The 19,440-nt window shown below is 40.8% G+C and overlaps 1 protein-coding gene across 1 annotated transcript in view; it reads right to left on the bottom strand.

The window, feature by feature from the left end:
- LOC119723184 (helicase with zinc finger domain 2-like) overlaps positions 1-19,440 on the bottom strand; it is a 44,972-nt gene that overhangs the window by 20,532 nt on the left and 5,000 nt on the right. Inside the window, exons 2-15 of the mRNA XM_038193743.1 lie at positions 16,215-16,277; positions 15,368-15,404; positions 14,072-14,193; positions 13,699-13,783; positions 11,416-11,478; positions 10,922-11,038; positions 8,079-8,240; positions 6,807-6,888; positions 5,871-6,051; positions 4,312-4,715; positions 3,230-3,509; positions 2,837-3,026; positions 1,164-1,301; positions 200-430 (exon numbers count right to left, since the gene is read on the bottom strand). Coding sequence (XP_038049671.1) covers positions 200-430; positions 1,164-1,301; positions 2,837-3,026; positions 3,230-3,509; positions 4,312-4,715; positions 5,871-6,051; positions 6,807-6,888; positions 8,079-8,240; positions 10,922-11,038; positions 11,416-11,478; positions 13,699-13,783; positions 14,072-14,193; positions 15,368-15,404; positions 16,215-16,273 — 2,151 coding nt within the window. The 5' untranslated portion in view covers positions 16,274-16,277. The remainder of the gene's footprint in view (positions 1-199; positions 431-1,163; positions 1,302-2,836; positions 3,027-3,229; positions 3,510-4,311; positions 4,716-5,870; positions 6,052-6,806; positions 6,889-8,078; positions 8,241-10,921; positions 11,039-11,415; positions 11,479-13,698; positions 13,784-14,071; positions 14,194-15,367; positions 15,405-16,214; positions 16,278-19,440) is intronic.

Raw genomic sequence — 19,440 nt, 5'->3', positions numbered from 1 at the left:
TTTATCGTTTACAACCCGGAAAAGTGTGATGTTGACACAAAAGAAATTGATTATGTGACCACCAAAAGTTACATTTTTTACACGACAAACTGTCATTTGACCCAGAAGAGGGTCAGGTCAAATCTGACCCACATTCCGGGTCAAATCTGACCCGGGACTTATAACGGTGTACATTTGAAAAACAAACAGCACAACATGCCTGAAGTTTCTGGACAAGATACGGTTCAGAACCCAGGTCGAAGAGGACCCACTGGGAGAAGCGACCGAGGACCTGAGAGCGAAAGATGACGTCAATCCGATATGTCCTCCTGTCCTCCTCTACAATCAGGTTGCCAGGACACACCTGAGCCTCGCTTTCATTAGCAGGCTGGGACAACCTGAAGTAGAGTCTGTTGTCGTCGTAGAACAAGCACACACGCTTCAGGAATTTCTATTTCATAAAACAAAAATTCAAAGTTAAGCTTGCTGATGCCTAGTCATTCATTTAAAAAATTACAGACTTACTCAGTCGATTTGTACTGTGAAGTTCATGAACAAAATCATATCACTCTAATTAAATTAGCGTTAAAGCTACAGTCCATCATTTGTAATTTGTGCATTTTGTTCGTTTGAAGCAACAAAAGAGTTCAAAATCTAATGAAGGATAGTGAGCAACTAACCTGATGAAGTTTCAGCTAAGATCTCAATTTCAAATCAAAAGTTACTGAATCATGTTTTGAATTGTTTTGAATTGCAGCTATACGCGACGTAGCGCACTGATCCGACAAATTATAACAACCGCGCGCGCGTGTGCATCGTTCCAATACTTGTGCGCGCTGCGCTGAATAACAAAACGAACTACTAATTTAAATTTTCCTACGGTGTTTCTTAAGAATCACCGTTGGAAATGCCTTCTTTCGTTAATTACTTCAAAATGACAGCTTCCCAGAAAAAATAATTTCACAGGGAGTTTAGTTCCCTTACTATCTTTCAACCAAGTTTGTTTTCCAACAATAATTACGCCAGTTACTTTTCGGATGGCTGCAAATGATGGACTATAGCTTTAAATGTCCCGTCGTTCTTCTTCGTCTACCCTTACTCAGACATAAATTCACTGGAGCAATTTATTCACAACGTCATCAACGAGGGTGAATGCATTTAACTGTTATTTTTTCTCCAATTACATTTTCTGAGGCCTTGAGGTCAAGGGTAAATGACCAGGCACACGTGTATGCCGAGTCCCTGTCCTTCCTCTCTGCATCTAGAAACTGGACGAGATCCTCAGAGCAGTCGATGCGGACTCCAGGTAAGCGCTCTGCAATCTACGAAGAATCATAAAATCATGGCTACGAATTTCCAAAAAGTTACCATAATAAACCGGCATAGACCAATCCAGACACGCTGTCAATTCTATCGTAAAGGCCCCCTTCAATGGCGAAAGCATTGTGCTAGCTATGTTAACTTAATCCGTCATAGGTAGTAGCTATTTAGCACAATATCTTGCACAATGCTTTCACCATTGAAGGGTGTGTGTGGGTGCGTGTACAAACACTGCCTTGTGGGGTACCGGTGTCACATGAAAATCGGACTCGTATGAAAATCGGACTCTTTTTCCCTTTTATTGGCTAAACCCTCTCACATGACCGGTCCCTCTCCTAATTATCTATGCATGAGCATGCGCAATACCACCGACGAGTCCGTATTTCATAAAACCTAAATTCATGCTACACCGGAACAATGGGAGGTACCCCACAAAGAATGCCCACCGACTTGCGGGGTACCGTTTTGGTACCCCACAAGTTTTTCACGGAATAGATATACGGATTTTACTCAAAAACTAGGAATTTCCAAGGTGGGTTGATCCGTCGCAAATGGAAGAGTTTTAGAAAAGGGATATTAAGTCCGAATTTCAGCCCAGGAAATTAACTATGGTTAAAATAAGAGCATTTTGACATAAGTGTGCGACGTTGCAAAATTTTAGTACACGAGAACAAAGGAAGTACCCCACTTCTATGCATATGTAAGCGTGTGTGTATGGGGGGTGTGTGGGTGTACAGCCTCGTGTATGTGCAGTGATCACGTGTCCGGATTCGTCTATAAGCTGTTGTAGGTACCTTGCATAAGTTCCCTTTTAAATCTACGTATTTTCGTTTGCTTCTTGTGCCTTTTTCGTTGCTCAAAATGTTATGAAGGGTGCACTACAACTAACATGTGGAAGTTGTAGCTCAGTGGCTACTACACATTTGTGAAAACAGAACAAATTTATGCACATTTTTGGGAGTCTCATAATTAGATTCCATTATTCACGGACGTAAAAAGTGTGCTCGCTGGCCTATATTTATTGTCCCCTCTTTCAGTGTCCAAAATATAATGCAAAGATAAAACTGGCCTTAGCAAAAAATAATCTGAAATTGGACCTTGGGTCCGAGCTGCCACAGGGTCCAAGCTGCCACAGCGTCGCGCGGTGCAGCGCAGCAAAGCGCATCAATGTCATGGGGCGGTACAATTGTAATCTCTTCTCCAGGCGGAAAGGGATCTGATCAGCGTTGGTCTAGGTGTTTTACACTTGTGCACGTTTTTGACATGCCATTTTAATCGACTTTTCTTGGAAATTATAATTAAAAAAAACATTTTGTGGAAAAATGGTTAAATAATCATTTTTGTGCGATCGTTAAAAAATCTGAAACTTCTTTGGAAAAGTTTTTAAAAATCTGATTTCAGATTAAAATCTGAAAAGTTTCATCTATGATAATGGACTGGGTAACAGCCTATTTTCGCTTCCATGGACGTATCTTTGTTTCCATACATTCGATGTATATAAGGTGGAATTTGCCTGTAGAATGAGTTAATGTCCTACCACGTCCTTCCCTTGTGAGGCAGAAAAGTTGAACTTAACGAGAACTTCGTCCATGAATGCGTACAACTTGCACTCCTTGGCTTTCTTCACTTTCATCATTCGATACCGATGTCTTTCCTTCCATTCCTCCAACTCTTCGGCACCGTGTGCTTTGGTGCAGTCGGTGAACACGCATCTACCATTATTATTCCTAGAGGACCAAGATAGTCAATAAAAATGTAATGCTATACTACATAACTATTTTCACTTATCAAGACGATTTTAAAATCAAGTTACGATTTACTTAATCTTTGGCAAGCGCCCAGCGACGACTCCTCCAATAATTGTCCCGATATTTAAAAAGACTGTATTAATTTTTACTATAAGTTCCAAAACGTCAAACTGGTGACTAACTCTGAACATTCTTGGTACTGTCCGTTGACGACATTCCAAGGCGGGCTGCGATGCTTCCACTGGTCTTTCTTGTCTTCGTCTGAGTTGACCTTTGACCAGTGATCCTTGCTTTGGATGTGCTGTTGAAGCTGCCACTGTTCCAGGTAAGATGTATTGCAGTAAGTGCAGCAATGCTGAGACTGAGGGGGTTGCTTGTCACGCTGCGACTTGGAAGGGAGTGTTTTTGACGTAACGTCCGGGGATGCACGTCCGGCGAACACTACGTCAGTTAAATTTGTGACTGGAAAAAAACAAATAAAGCAATATTTACAAAGAAGACAACACCATCCATGACTAGCAACAGTGAAGTTACTTTTGCAAAAGGGAAACAGGAATTTTTTTCCCTGGATAACGCGTGTTCGTCAGGGTAATTCTTCCAAAGACAATAAATTCAAACAAACTGTCTTGCCCAAGGATATAGCTGACAAAAAAATAGATGCCGACTTGCACAGGCAAAAGACAGGCGTGTGCCTGTCTTTTTATTCTATATCTATGTACTGTACTGTAGTGGTTCGCGCGCGAAGTACACACGACAACCTGAATGTGCCAAAGCTATTTAGCTACAGCGTCTTTGCTTGAGCGTCATGCGTAATCGGCACGTGAATGCGTTCTAATTTATCTTTGGATGGTCTCCCAGACTAATCCCCGCCCCCAATAACTTTGGATCATTCGAAATACGCAATGGTTGGACCAGGAACCAGTCTAGGTCTCCCACAACTAGTTTCTGGCCGTTGAAGGGATACTTGTTCACGGAACGCATAGTGTCTTGAATTATTTAGTCTGTGGTATCAAACAATTCTCTCAAAGGAAATACAGAATCGCTGCAAACTGCTTATACAAATCGTACCAATAAGAGGGTGTGGCATTAAGGCTCCCATCTTTATCAAGGGTCTTTTGCCACATGTCAAGCCCTCTATTGTGGAGTGTTTCGAAAGAAGTTTTCACAAGCAATGTGGTTCCTATGCAGCTAATTTACAAATAACATTGTCACTCGTCATTAACGAAATAGTTAGAGTTTACCACAATACTGTTGTAAGACTCACGTTTGTGTCTACCCATATAGATCCACAGGTCTTTCTCTTCTTTGAAGTGTGGGAACCAACAGTCTCGACCATGCTTGCAAGCATCACCAGATGTACAAAGTGTCGGAATAAGGGGTGCGTTCTCATGCCTCCGTCGGACCTCACGCCATTTCTTCTTCTCGCTGGAGTATACAAGCACCATCCTGCAGCTCTTCCAGTCGTGTGCGCCTGGTGAGCCGGCACACATTAGTGGCTTGCTCCCTAATCGTTGTTCAACTACTTCACCGTGACCTCGTGAGTAACATATCCCACACACGTGTTTAATGTCCCAGTGGAATATTGGGAGAGCTGCGAGATTTTCCGATGTTGCTTTGGAAGCAGGGCACTGATCGTTTTTCTTCTTGGGACTTCTGGCCTTTTCGTGGCTGAAATTTGACCAAATAACATTTTTATATATTTCTTATAAATGGTACCAACGCCATTCCAACAGTCCCAGTGTCAATGAGCATACTTAATACTAAAATGGGGATCTGCCCCATTTCTCTTACACTTTCAACTGCACTGTTAATTTCACTTTTACTTTTTTGCGTAGCAACGAGAAGTTCGTTTACTTTTGACTTTATAGTATTCCAGCCACTGTATAGGGAGTAGATCTAGCTACTTTTCCAATGATCATTTGATTCAGATACATTTAGGTGGGAATTACTTTCTAGTATTGCCTTTTGAATTATCTTGAATCTTTTGGAAATTGATTGAATAATGATTCAAGTCATTTATAATATTTGTATATTTTACCGCGCACGGATATCAATACCAGTCTATCGTGTTATTTGGTTCCGCGGAGGTCTTACCCTTTTCCATGGCTGAAGCCCTGTTGTGCGGAGCTCACACACTATTCGGGCGGCAAAATACATATGAAAATACGGGTTCTGAGACTACAGACTGCCGGTCCACTAGGAGTTACTTGGTGTCCAGTAGGTTTTTAGAGTGTTTGGTACATGGATATCATTGCAACGGTGTTCCACACATGGTACAGTGTGGCTTAAAAGCAGCAACCCCTTGCACGATTGCGAGGCTACTCGCGTGTTTGCTGGATCACTCGCGCCCTCGCTGGATTACTCGTGCGTTCGCTGCGGTGCAGGCACATGATTTGCGAGGTTGTGATTTAATAATAATTCAATAATATGCATTCAATAGGTTGTACCCTTCACCGACGTTATAAACAATATATACTCGGCGTGCAATATGCATGTACTTAATTACCACTTATGTTTTTATGTTGATTTGTAGGGCGTTTGTTTTATATCCTCATTGCTTGATGATTGAAGGGCAGCAATAACAGAATATTGTGCATCACAGCTGATCATTGTCGATCCAGTCCATCCCTTACAAAGAGTTCATTCTCCAGCCTAGGTAGGCTAATGGATTTTTAATGAAGGCAAGTGGCCGCATTGGAAAGAGCTTGCAATGTAAGGAACTGGTGGAAGACTTAAAACAGAACATCACCACCACTTATGGACATTTTAATTGCGATTGAGACAGTTTCAATAATTATCCATTGCTCGTAATCACCTCCTTACCTGACACTACCTGCTGAAGGTTCAACTTCGTTTCGTTTGGGGACCTTGCCAGTTTGTTTCTTAGAAGACTTTGCAGGCACCACACTTGAAGTAGGTACTCGTCCTACCTTGTTGCTTGATTTCTTTGGCCTTGCCCCCTGTCTAACCCACTGTTGTGATGAAGATGGTGTAGGCCTAAATACTGTGGGAACATTGAAGATGTCATTGAACGTGCATAGTGCTGTCGCTTTAAGATCTAATGTAGACCGAAATATTGCAACCTCCCTACTCTGGTTCTGGTCAGAATGAAGGCCACAGCACTTACTGACGATCAGATGTTATGTGTTTCACAGTGGGCCACAGCGAGTGACTTTATTTAGAGAATAGAGGATAACCTCGTGAATTGGTTGGATTCGGTTGACTGTGGGGATACCTATAGTGGACTGGATGGACTAAGTGGATACAGTGGATTTCCTTGTAGATGAGGTGGACGAGGTGGATTACCTATGTAGTGGACTGGGTGGATGGGGTGGAGTAACTAGTGGATATGGGATTGGAGTGCAGGCAACACACCCGTGTAACAACAAAGAATTGGAAACGGGAAACTACTTTGACTTGCTGGTCTCACCTCCCTTCAACTCAGGAGATACAGAACTTCTAGAACGTGTTTTTTTGGGGTTAAATCCTGCTCTTCCTTTTACATGGTGATGTACAATTCTTAGTTCACAATTGAAAACATGCACGACGTTCATATTCTACCACCAGCATACAGTGACCTAGGGACACGCCCACTCAAAACTGTAATCAAATCAGATTTCAGATGCATGTACTATTAGTGATCCTGCAACTAGGCAAGATCTGTTGCATTATTATTACCTTACAGTTTGTGTAATATTTAAAACATACATACAATATGAAGGTAAATTTCACAAAGCTTTCCCCACAAAACCACTGTACCTGTTTTGGCAAATGTTGGCTCTGCACCATCACAGATCTGTTTAATCTTTCTTCTTTTTTCGCTAGGCCTGGAGGTGGTAATCTGGTAATCGAAAATATTACATTTCTTTGTTACATGTAGTTTCATCACTAAGATTGTCCTCAATCTGTGCACTTACAAAAAAATCTAAGCAAAGTGGTAAGTAGTATTGGTACCATAGGGACCCCAGTAAAGTGGGTTTTAATGTGGAACTATGTAAAAATGCTTTGGTACCCAGCCGCAGCCTAGTAAAAGTGGCCCCAGAACGCACACATAATTCTATTCAATTGATTCAGAATGGCTAAAAGGTTCATATACAAGCCGACCAGAAGCCTCCGATCATCTACTGACACCAGATTACTCCATGTACCAAAAACTCGCACTTCCACTGGAGAGAAAAGCTTCCACGCTGCTGCCCCCAAACTCTGGAACAATATACCCTACATCATCCGCCACTCTAGCTCACTAGCAACATTCAAAAAATCCCTGAAAACCCATCTGTTTAATTGATCTGTTTAATTAATATGTTATTGCTTACTCATGTATTTGCATGTAGTTTATTTCTTGTTCTGTTTTCTGGTTTGGGGGGGGGGGTTTGGGTCCATTTTTGTGTAAAGCGCTGTGGTACTTTCTATGACAGTTAGAGCGCTATATAAATGTTCAGTATTATTATTATTATTATTATAAAATAAGCTGTAGTGGTGTTTGGAATACGTAGCCAGTCTAATTCTCAAGTGAAAGTCAGTCAGTGAGATAAACTAGTCGAGTTCACAAGTGAGAGTCAGTCGGTGAGTCAGTTTGGTACAAATATGACTACTGAGGTTTTGCATCTACATGACCGTATCGCGTGGACTGTATCCGCTAGCTTGGCCGCGCTCAATCGATTGCTCGTGCAGTAAATGTACGTTCCGTTATGATTGATTGCATTGCATTTATCATCTTGGGATGAAATTTTCTCCAAAACGTCTTTGATTAACCCCCCACAAAATGCACAAAAAAATCAAAGACGATAAAATAAGCTTTAATTTGATGCGTGTCTCAAACACCTCGGGGAGATGTACGTTTTATTTATGATTTTCGAAAGTAGTCACTGGGTTCTATGGCAGTTAATACTAGTCTGCAACCGTAGACGTCAAATATGGTGGATGTGTGGGTGACCATTGACCTGTGACGTCATGTGGAATTCCTCCACAGGCAAATTGTTAAGCATATGAAAATATGTTTGTGCGGTTTGAATCAAAACAAATTCCTACCTTACTGTTTTTGGCAATTTTTTTATTGTGAGAAGGGATCCAATCTGTGTCGAAAGCCTTTGAATCTGACTCCTGTATGGTTGTAGTTGCAGCGGGCATTGTCAGATTGAAAAGCGCTTCAAGTAGTCCTATTATGCCCGGTACTTCCGGTTGTTCTTGTTCCTATTAAAATGTTTAATAAGATAAACGATTATCGATACAATTTCGCACCTCAATGCCATTATCAAGACCGGTCAATCCATGTAAAAATAAACCCTTTTCATTGTATTTATAAAAAAAATTATGAATACAACAGGATTGCGAACTGCAAGAAGCTCAGTTCATGAGCGGCTTTATCTTTAATTCGTGTTCACTGTGCACATTTTAACCCCTATACTCACAATATTAATAATTTTCTACCAAAAAAAAACCCGGGGAAAATAACAGATCTGTAATATAGTGAAATACTATCAATAATAAAAAAAACCGCCATCGCCGATGGTGAAGCCATAAGAAACCTTGACCCAGGTGCAACATACCGCTATCTTGGTTTGGAGGAGAATGCGAAGCAGGAAGATGAAATCATGAAAGATTGACTGAGAAGGGAATATGCTCGACGGGTCCGCCTCGTTTTGGCGACAGAGTTGAACAGCAGCAGTAAGACAAAGGCCGTCAACAGCTTTGCTGTCCCTGTGCTGCCTATATACAGCTTTGGCGTTATAAGATGGCGGATAGATGAGATACGGCTTTTGGACAGAGTGGCAAGGAAACTCTTGACTCAGTTTAGACTGCACCATCCGAGGGCAGCAGTGGAACGACTCTACCTCCCGCGTAGGAATGGTGGATGGGGATTCCTACAATTAGGAGGAATGCGTAGCTGAGCTGTAATAGCCTTGGGAAGTTACATCGGTCGGCTTCTCCGTTTCCTGAAAAAAAATCCACCATGACAGCAGGCCCATCCACTCCATAACCAAACAGGCGAGAGCAATCTGCCAGAAAGCTGACATTGGCGCCCTCTGTCCTTCATCAAATTTCGAGTACCGTCAGTACTATACAGAAGAGATGAAGGATAGGTGAAAGCCAAACCACTCCATGGGCAACACTGCAGAGTAGCTGTAGAAGTTCATGTACCTCCTGAATCATCATATCAATGGCTTTGGTGGTTACAGCCGGATAGTCCGAAGGTTCGATAGTCCGGAGGTTTTTTAGTCCGAAGGGTCATTAGTCCGAAGGTTCGTTAGTCTGAAGGTTCAATAGTCTGAAGGTTCGATAATCCGAAGGTTCGATAGTCCGAAAGGCCCATTATAGTCCGAAAGTAGAATAAGGTCAATTCCGAAGGCTCGATAGCCCGAATAGATGATAAGGTTCGATAGTCCGAATATACGGTAGGGTTCGATAGTCCGAATTGACAATAAGGTTCGATAGTCCGAATGGGCAATACGGTTCGTCAGTATGACACTTCGGACTATCAGACCTTACTGTTGATTTGGACTATCGGACCTTATTGTCGATTCGGACTATCGGACCTTATAGTCGATTTGGACTATCGAACCTTATTGTTAATTCGGAATAATGAACCTTCAGAATGTTGAACCTTATTTTCGTTTCGGACTATCGACCCTTCGGATAAATGAACCTTCGGACTAATGAACCTTCGTACTATTGCATCAAATTTTCGGATAATCTAACCTTATATCATTTTCGGACTAACGAACCCCCTCTTATGGAAACTGTGTGCATTCGGACTATCAGACCTTTGGACTAAAGGACATTCGGACTATCGGACTATCGGGCGGCCACTGGCTTTGGTTGGAAACGGCTGGAACGTGCCGAATGTGTGGTGAGAGTGAGGAAACGATCAACCATGTTATCAGCGGATGTAAGATGATGGCGCCGAGGCACTACATGGAGAAACACAACCAAGTGGCGTCCATCATCCACTGGCAATAATTGTGTCGCCAGACAGTTATCAATGCCGCATGCAGATGGTACGAGCACACTCCTCCGCCAGTTGCAGAAAATGATGTCATGAAGCTGCTGTGGGATCAGCTAGTACAAACAGATCGTACCATCATGGCTAACAAACCTGACATCATCGCCATAGACAAACAGCGACGTGAGGCTAAAATCATCGAAGTCAGCATTCTTGCAGACGGCAACATCAGTAGGAAGTTTGCCGAGAAACGAGACAAACCAAGACCTGAGAATGGGCACGTCAAGGCCCCCATACATCCTGTCATCATCGGTTCAGATGGTCTGATGCTGAAGGAAACAGTCCAATAGCCGCACCCTCTCCAACAGACAGTCATCCTCCAAACATGCAACATCACCCGTCGCTTCATAAACCAAACCATCTAGCTCCTGGTGCATCATCAGTTGCGATGGAAACCTACACCGGACAAAGTGGCTAAACTGCTTTTCTTTGGACTAATGCATAGTCTTGGAAAAACTGTGGTCCGCTGGCTGATAAAGCTGTGTTATATAGAAATACTAATAATACAGAGTATTTATACCGCGCTATGCCAAGATCACAGCGCCTAACAAAAAGAGGGAACACGAAGGGTAAGGAAAACAGAGCAACTAACAATAATACAAAATCCAGGGGGGGAGGTAGTTTAAGAGACGTTTGGGAAAAGGCTGGTCTTTAAAGAACGCTTGAAAAATTGACAATTCCGCCTCAATCAATCTTTTACGGACCCAATATACAAAGCGATATAACTTGAATTCAGAGCACAATAGGATTTTATAGGTAAAGGTGGAGGTTTTCCTACTGCAAAACATGTGCAGATACCCTCTGTTTTAAAAGAAGGAAAGCTTCTTTCTAAGCCATAATCATAAAACACGTGACATGCAGAATATCTTACCGATTCGTCTAATGAGAAATCAGCGAATTTCGCGAGAAGGCCAAGACCTAGTTTACAGCGTGAGGCGAATATGGCTTTCGCACGCTCAACTTCCGCAGGGACAGAATTGGGATCAATCTGCAAAGCTGAACAAAAACATCGAACCGGAAACATTTGATTATTTCCATCAGCGGACAAACCTTTGAACGAAAACCTGAACAGTATTACTTAAAATTGTTGTTGTTTTCGGTCTAAGTTCCAATTGTTATTATGCACCATTTATTCTAATAAGGGAAACTGACAACGCGTAACTGTATAGTTGAACAAAAGAATTGACGCTGCTCTAGTCAGGTTCAAACCACCCCGCTCCAGTTAATTTCTTTGTTCACCTTATTTTTAATCTTAATCCAATTTATTATATTATTTTTAATTGTCACCATCATTCATCATTGTCGTACCTTTAAGTTTAATGTTCAAATGAAATTGTATCCATTTTAAGCAACGATAAAAATAACAAAATCTGAGAAAAAAAACTTCAAACCTTTTTCTGCGTCATCATATGCTTCTAGGTGTGCTCCCTGAAATTAAAAAAAAATAACGTTAGAAGTGAAATAAAGTCTCAACTCTAAGGTGTTTTCGACTGAGCGGATCCAAAATGTAGCCTGTGACCTAAATGTAACCTTAAATGAATGTATAGCCCAGCCTGTACCCTAAATCTAGCCTGAACACTTCTTTAATGTACCCTCACGGGCGTTGCTAGAGGGGGTGGGGTGGGGGTGTCATACCCCCGAACCCATTAGTCAGTTTTTTCGGCAAAATCATGGTCCTGTCAGCAAAATATAAAATGAAGAATGGACAAGGAAGGGGACAGGGAAGAGGGGGAATGTAAAAAATAAACACCGCTGTTCAAAACCCCGCGAAGCTAAAATTCGGTTCTGTTACCCATGGCAAAGGATTGTACATTCTGTCATGTCGGCACGAGCTGCAGCGCGAGGTCGCTTCATATACGGCGGTTGACAGCTACAGCTTTGCAAAACACAAACACGTGCTCGCTCGCCGGTGCAGTTACGACTTGAGCTGATTCTGTAGTGACTACTCAAAATCATGGATCAGGCTAAAGAGGGCAAATCTCGACAGAGAGGCAAGCTACAATTTTGATGTGATGTTTGTGATGTATTATTATATCAACTTTGATGACCCACCCCATGTCCCTAAACACGCGCTTATTTCATTCAAAAAGTCAGGGGAAAGTAACCAGGAAATGCCTCCGATTGCACCACAGAGCATCGAGAATCCAACAATTTCCCGAGAGCCCTTAAGCGGGCCCCTGACCCCACGCCATCAGGCCTTTGCAAAAGCGTACGCGAGATTTTACGAGATTTAAGAAAAACACGAAAAGTGTCAGGATGCACCGTTTGGCCAAGATGGCTAAATAAGTGAAAAGTTGTCAATCGTGTTTTTTTTTATACCACAAATAACCGACTGCTTTTGACAAATGTAAAGTGTTGTTACGGCCTGTCAAACAAAATCATATTTTTTATCAACAAAATCGAAGTTCGATAGTTTTTTAGGTGTACAATCAATTCTTAAAAAAGGCCGAAAGAAACGGCAAGGCTTAATAGATAGATGAAAGTATACGCTTCATTTTCATGTGAAACACGTGCAGGAGACTTCTAATGTTTGGTCCAAATCGGTGGTTGAAAAATTAAGCCTTTTGCGAGATTTCATGATTTGCAATCACATGTACGCGTGTGAACGAACGTAAGTAAGCCGACGAACGTCGGCATGAAAACATTGTGATAAGCACGTGCTAACGTGCAATGAATGAAATTAATATTAAGCAGGCCATACTCGAGCTCGACCAATCAGAGGGCGTATGGGTCACAAGGTCACACAGTGTTTGGGTTCCCCGCTCTATGCTTTACAATGGCGACGATTTTTTCGCGTTGTGAAAAATGGAAGTTGTTGAAAACATTAGGTGTACATCGAATTCTTAAAATATTCTTAACTCAATTTTCTAGTCGATTTGTTCGTAAAATAATATCGTCAAAATGCATCGAAATCCTTTTTTTTTTTTTGAGAAAAAATACCTTGATGGATGTATGAAGTAGGTCTTTACCAACCTAAGTGAAATTCATTCAATCGAATCAATCGACTTTTCACTGAGTTACGACTGGATTGACTCATTCTTCAGGGTATATCAATCTAAATCATGCGAGTCCTAGTTTCACTCTCCACGAGGATGTAATATTGTACAATAATTATGAAGCCTAAGTGTTGCCCCTTGCTTTCCCTGAAGTGAGATCAGTATTGAAGCTGCAGGGTGTGGCTACATTCAAGTCCTGGGCTTCAAAAGTACCCCACACACACACACGAAACATCGCAAATGTTGGGACTTAAGAAACAATTAGCTAATAAAAAAACAACTTTTTCTTTTTAGCGGTGTAAGAGTTAAAATTTTATGGGGAATCTGAACCTGAGGGTGCACAATTTTTGCGCCATTTTTTTTCAAGGGGGGAACTGAAGGCAAATGTGTTTAATTTTAGTCTGTTCAGTTCAAGATTTCAAATGGTGGTAGGGGGAGGGGGCACCCAGGAAGGCAGGGACATCCGCTGGGGGTGGACGTCCCCCGTGATGTTATGTCCCCCCCCCCCCCTGTTCTTTCTAACTGAAATATGTATATCTTTTTAACTGAAATATGTATTTTTTTTTACTGTTGCTGCAGTTTACGTGGATTATTAAAACACATCTGGTTATTACACAAATGAATGGTTGAAATACTTATGAAATAATCTTACCAGCATGTTGCCACATTGTGACCTCAAGATGAGGAGCCTGGCGTCGTTTGCTGTATCACAGCTATATCCCTTACTTGACAGAATTCTCAAGGAAAAAATACATAACAAATAGTGTGAAATAGATTCAAAGAACAAAGTAGGCTAAAAAAGAGATTCCCCCCCCCCAAAAAAAAAAAATCGCACGTGAAAGAGAACGCCAACACCGTTGTCTTTGACTGAATAATAGCTGAACTTAAAAGCAAATAGTAAGTTGTCGTGGAAGGTTACGATTTTTAAATCCGTTTATAGTGGCGGTCCCCTTTTGAGAAGTTCCCTTCTATGTGTCGCATTCTGTTTTATCTTTACTTATTCAAAAGTTTGATGAAATAGGTACCCGCCAACATTATCGATTCCAACACAGAGAAGTTCGAGGGCCTGTTCATGGTCTTCCTCTGCTATCAGCGCCTTGGCTTCTTCCTTGACATCTTGCTGTACTCCCCGTATGAATTCCTTTAACTATAAAGTTCGAAAAGATAAAGATAGGCGTTAAAATTTACCAAGAGACAGACTGCCAAAAGCTGACGCACATCACTATAGTAAAATCCTGTCGTACGTTGTCAATTTAAATAATATTGTCTAGTTTGCATACTTCGAGTGTGCATTGAAGAAATCAGAACATGTATTGTCACAGGGTAAATTGTCACTGGGCCTATCAGACAACAAATAAACAATCACCAACTGGAGGATCACTTAAAGGTACAGTCCATCATGTGTACTTTGTGCATTTTGTTTGTTTGAAGCAACAAAAGTGCTCAAAATCTAAAAAAACAGGGTGCTTAACATCTAACCCGATGAAGGTTCAGCTCAGCTTCAGCTGTATATTCCGCCAAAAAAAAAACATTCTAGGATCTCGATTTCAAATCAAATGTTGCTGAATCGTGTTTTTGGGCCTGCATTCAGCGTCTGTGACACGTTCTCACTGAGCCGATTGCAGCTACAATACCCTTGCACAACTGTACAATGAAAATGCAGAGAAACGTGTTTGGCGTTGGCTGAACCGAATTTAGCTTTGTGAAGTGGACTCGATAAGAAGAAGATACGCGATGTCGCGCACTGATCCGATGAATTCACAGAATAAAAACACTAGATCGGCAGCGCATCCACACACGCCCATTCACTGCGCCATCTCCGCCATTTGTGTTGTCTCTCGTGGACGCGCAATAAATTAACGTAAAGTAATGGAGCTAAATCAACCTAAACCAAGACGCACCGTTGGAAAGGCCTTCTTTCGTTGATTTTTTCAAAATGACAGCTTGCCAGAAAGAATAATTTCACAGGGAGTTTAGTCCTCTTACCATCTTTCAACCAAGTATGTTTTTCAACAATAATTACGTCAGTTACTTTTATGGATAGCTGCAAACGATGGACAATAGCTTTTAAGCTCGACATGTGTGGCGAATTAAAACTAAACCCTTTTTATAAGTCGACTGCGATGAGTGACTTAAAAATCGTCTACGTGATGTGTAATCCTTACCTAAATATGGTGTCAAATTTGGCGTGGAAATTAAAGAAGAAAATCTTGTATTGCATTTTTTAGGCGTTAAGAATAAATAAGCATCATGGGGCTTCGTTGACAAAACTAATGGGTTTTGTACCACCTATTTCGATATAAATTAGAAATGGCACTCACAATACTCAGAGGTGGGAGTAGTTCCTCAGGTGTTTCACTAAAAACAAAAAGAGACAGAAAACCATTTATTCGAATGTGGCCGTTTTAAAGATGTATTGTCCGTGCTCAGCACTCCTCAGCAAATTGTAGTTTTATCCGCAACCCTCTGAAATACTATATCGGCATTTATTTGAGGTTGCTTTTGCACACAAAATTGTCAGGTAATTATTCCATACTTGAATAAAAGTGGCCGTTTTTGTGGTCCAATGTCTCAAACAAAGCTGAATAGCACTTTTGTTGCTAGAAAAATAGAAAGAAAAAAAAAACATTCCCTGATCCAACCAAACTTTACCTCGGCGCGTTTATAGACTAACGCTTACACGAGATAGTCTAGTCTCAACATTGGAGTTCATCCTCGGCATCATGTGAGATTTTGATGTAATATTGGATGGCTTTGAGGGGGATACAAGATTATATATTGCACGAGCACATGTCGAAGACGAGTGCAATATTGTTTTAGCGAGTGCAAATATATCCTTGTATCTCCCGAAAAAAATCCAATATTATTATTATATATTATTTGTATCAGGCTGACTTATCGCATGAATTACCTTTCAGGATACTGCCTTCATTTCTCAAATTTCGACGAAAGCTCTTTGATTAATATCAAAGCAAATTTTGGGCCGCTCGAAGTTCCATTATGGCTGTTACCAAAGGTCCGCATAATAATTATATACCCAGCCTCGACTCCATTAGCCTTTCGCCAAGGCCATCGTGGCTTCAACCGGCAATATTAGACGGAGCGGTAAAATTAAAAATTAAAAACGACAAGAACAAAATTCAAAATGAATAGCTTGTTTTTCTTTACCGGAGTAGGCTAAAATTTCGAAGAAGTCTTTCTCTACGCTGTTCCCGGTCGTCATCCATTCTCCTGTTTTGAGTTGAAAGATTTTCAAAAGCAATCACTTTATGTTACAATCATAATTCCTCAAACGACCGATTTCATCCTGGACATTCATTGTGACAGTGTGACAGGCGCGGATCGAGGGGCGGGGGAGGGGGAGGGTTGGGTGTAGAAATCCCCCTGCTCTGGCAAAAAAAGTTGTTATTATTTCCGCCTGTCCAAAATAATCGGACACAGAAGCGTAGCCAGCGTTGGGTAAAGGGGTGAATTTGCACACTATTGCCGATAGTGTGCATGGGCGTCCGATTAGAACAGCGCCCCCACTGTTAAACAGTTATGGGAATTCCCAAAAATATGTAACATGAAGTTGCTGAACTTGGAAATTCCAAAATGCGCTAGAGCTAGACTTGGGACATCCCCCATTATGATTAAATCTTAGTCATTCTTTTCTGACAAAAATCTGTTATATAAGAACATATCAACAAGCCCTAATTTTAATTTTATAACACCTATTTGTAAACATCACTTACAATTGGGGAAAAATTAAAGACTGTTTTCATTTGCTTTCGGGTGACTAAATATAATAAATAAAAAAAACACCCAATTGTTAAACATAATAAATGCCAATATTTGAAAATTCCAAAAATTCCCGAGCCCTTCAAAATTCCTAGAAACTTTCCGGGAAACTTTCGAAAATTCCCGGAAACTTTCCACCCCTTTGCAACCCTACGTGTGTCATTGGGCAAGACACATTGTCACTCATTGCTTCTCCACACCTAGGAGCAAATCGGTGCCTTTTGGGCAAAGATGGGTATTGTGACTGATTTTTTTATTTATGTATTTATTATTTATTACATTTTTTCTCAGGCAAATAAATTATAAGACAATTAAAATATATGACAGTTTACAAATTCATTGCATAAAAGTCACAACAAAAGAACAAACTACAAAAGCTAAGATACAAGAAACTAAAATACACCCCCCCAAACAAAAACATCAAAAACACTGAACAAATTGTGCAATATTATGTAGGCCTGCTGCTGGGCCCATTTTCTTGGCTCTGCTTACCGTTACCGAAAAATGCCTGCTTACTATAGCAGAAAATTCTGTGCTTACGGTAAGCGTATTCCACGCCATAGCGAGGAATTTTTGCTATATCCCATAACTAAGGATTCTGTGCTTACGGGTTAGCACAGAATTTTTCTGCTAGCGCGGTTAGCACAAAATTTGTGGTCGTAAGCGCGGAATTCTGTGGTTAAAAGAGCCTAAGGAATTGGGCTCTGATGGATTGCCTAAAAAACTTAGCACATAAGAAGCTTATCGAGAGGCTTTCCCACTACAGTACAATTTTTACACAAGACACAGAAACAAACGAACAAAAAAACAAACAAAAACACGACGAACAGTCAGACACACAAGCACACAGAGCATAACAAACAAGCAAACAAACTTCATTATTTGTAAATAAAAAAGGTAAGAAAAAACACAAACAAGTCAATATATGCATTTGGGGGTAAAATTGACGGATCCAAGCACACAGATCTTTATAAACACACAAAGAGAACAGTGAGCAAAAGGCCGACAATGGCAGCAAAGACAAACAGGACACAAATACATACGGCAGGACATGCATGTGCACAAAAAGGACAGACCCAAGCACACAGAAAAAAAAAAAAAAAAACGCTACCAACAAAAAAGTAAACAAAGGAGCAAAGACAAACAAAAGACAAACATAAAAGGCTGGATATGCATATACACTGAAGATTAAAAATTGAAACAGTTTCAAAACAAACAAATAAAACACACGGGAAAAAATGGACAAAAAAGCAATAAAATAGTAAGAATTAAAAATTACTGACATTCGACATCTTTAATAAAAAGCTGTATCAGCCGCTTTGCGCCGAAATGACAGCATCAGGCTGTATACCCACTAGCCTGGGACTGAGATTGTCTTTGGATGTTGGCCCAGTGATCAGGGGTATTAATAATAATTAAAGGGCTTTGATCTTTAGTTAAAAGCGCTAAATAAGTATCCATTATTATTATTAATCTTTCGAAGGCCTAAAAATACATGAAAATGGATGGGTCATTATATACAACGCGTGCGAATCTGGATTGCTTTATAATCAAAGAAAAGGGCCAAAGAGGTAATTATTCATTCATTTCACTGACTTAACTATTAATCAATATATTATAGGTATTCAGCCTGGAAAGCTCAGTTTTATAGTCAAGCGAAAATGCCACGGCTTTCTACAAAATAACATTGTACAATGTAGCTTAAAATACATTTTACATCTGGTCATGATATAGGCCCCTAGTTGTCAAATTACATGGTTATAATAGCTTACCTAAATGTCCGTTTGTAGAGGCTCAAACAATCAAGAAATAGCTCGTAACCGGACCGGTCGCCAGATTAGCTCTACTTGATTGGCTTTTCTTGGGCAGACCCATTTTCTGAACGCAGCTACAAAGGTGGTTTTAAATGTTACGGAGCCACTTGCAAGCAGTTTGGCACCTTGTGCTTGAGTCAACAGAGAAAGCAATCCAATACATGTACATGTACGACTGGTCTGTACTCTGAAACGCATAGAATTTCGCTACGCATTTTATAAAACTGGATTGCGTATAACTATAAGGGATTTCCCCCATGACAAATTTCGCCTATGATTGTTGTTTTGAATGTGCTGCAGCGCTATAAAACTGGATTGCGTATAAGGGATTTCCCCCATGACAAATTTCGCCCATGCTTGTTGTTTTGCATGTGACGCAGCGCTAATTTAATGAATTGGTGCGCATGCGCCCTTTGTCGTGCAGATGAAAGAGTCATACATTTTGACATTTTCGAAACATGAACAAAAACACACTTGAAACCTTGCAATAAATCTCTACTTTTCTCTGAAACATTGCAAGTTTGCAACATAAGCTTACATGTGTAATTGGCCCTTGGAATAAGGATGTATCCATTATGAGGGTAGGATATTTCTCATCCTCCAAAATTCCCAGCATCATGAGAAATATTTACATGTTGCGTGTGTGCATTGTTCGATGACGTACGGCCTTGTAGCTGACTCTTGACAATAGACATGCATAGTTCTTAATACAGACCCACGTTCATTGTGGGCGTGTAGCCGCGTGTTTTTGTGTTTGCGCTTATCGTTCATATCCTGTCGATAACAATAGAGTATGTCGA

Source organism: Patiria miniata, unplaced genomic scaffold (assembly GCF_015706575.1).
Source record: "Patiria miniata isolate m_02_andy unplaced genomic scaffold, ASM1570657v1 HiC_scaffold_16, whole genome shotgun sequence".
NCBI classification, from domain to species: domain Eukaryota; kingdom Metazoa; phylum Echinodermata; class Asteroidea; order Valvatida; family Asterinidae; genus Patiria; species Patiria miniata.
This window is presented reverse-complemented; position numbering and strand designations above follow the sequence as displayed.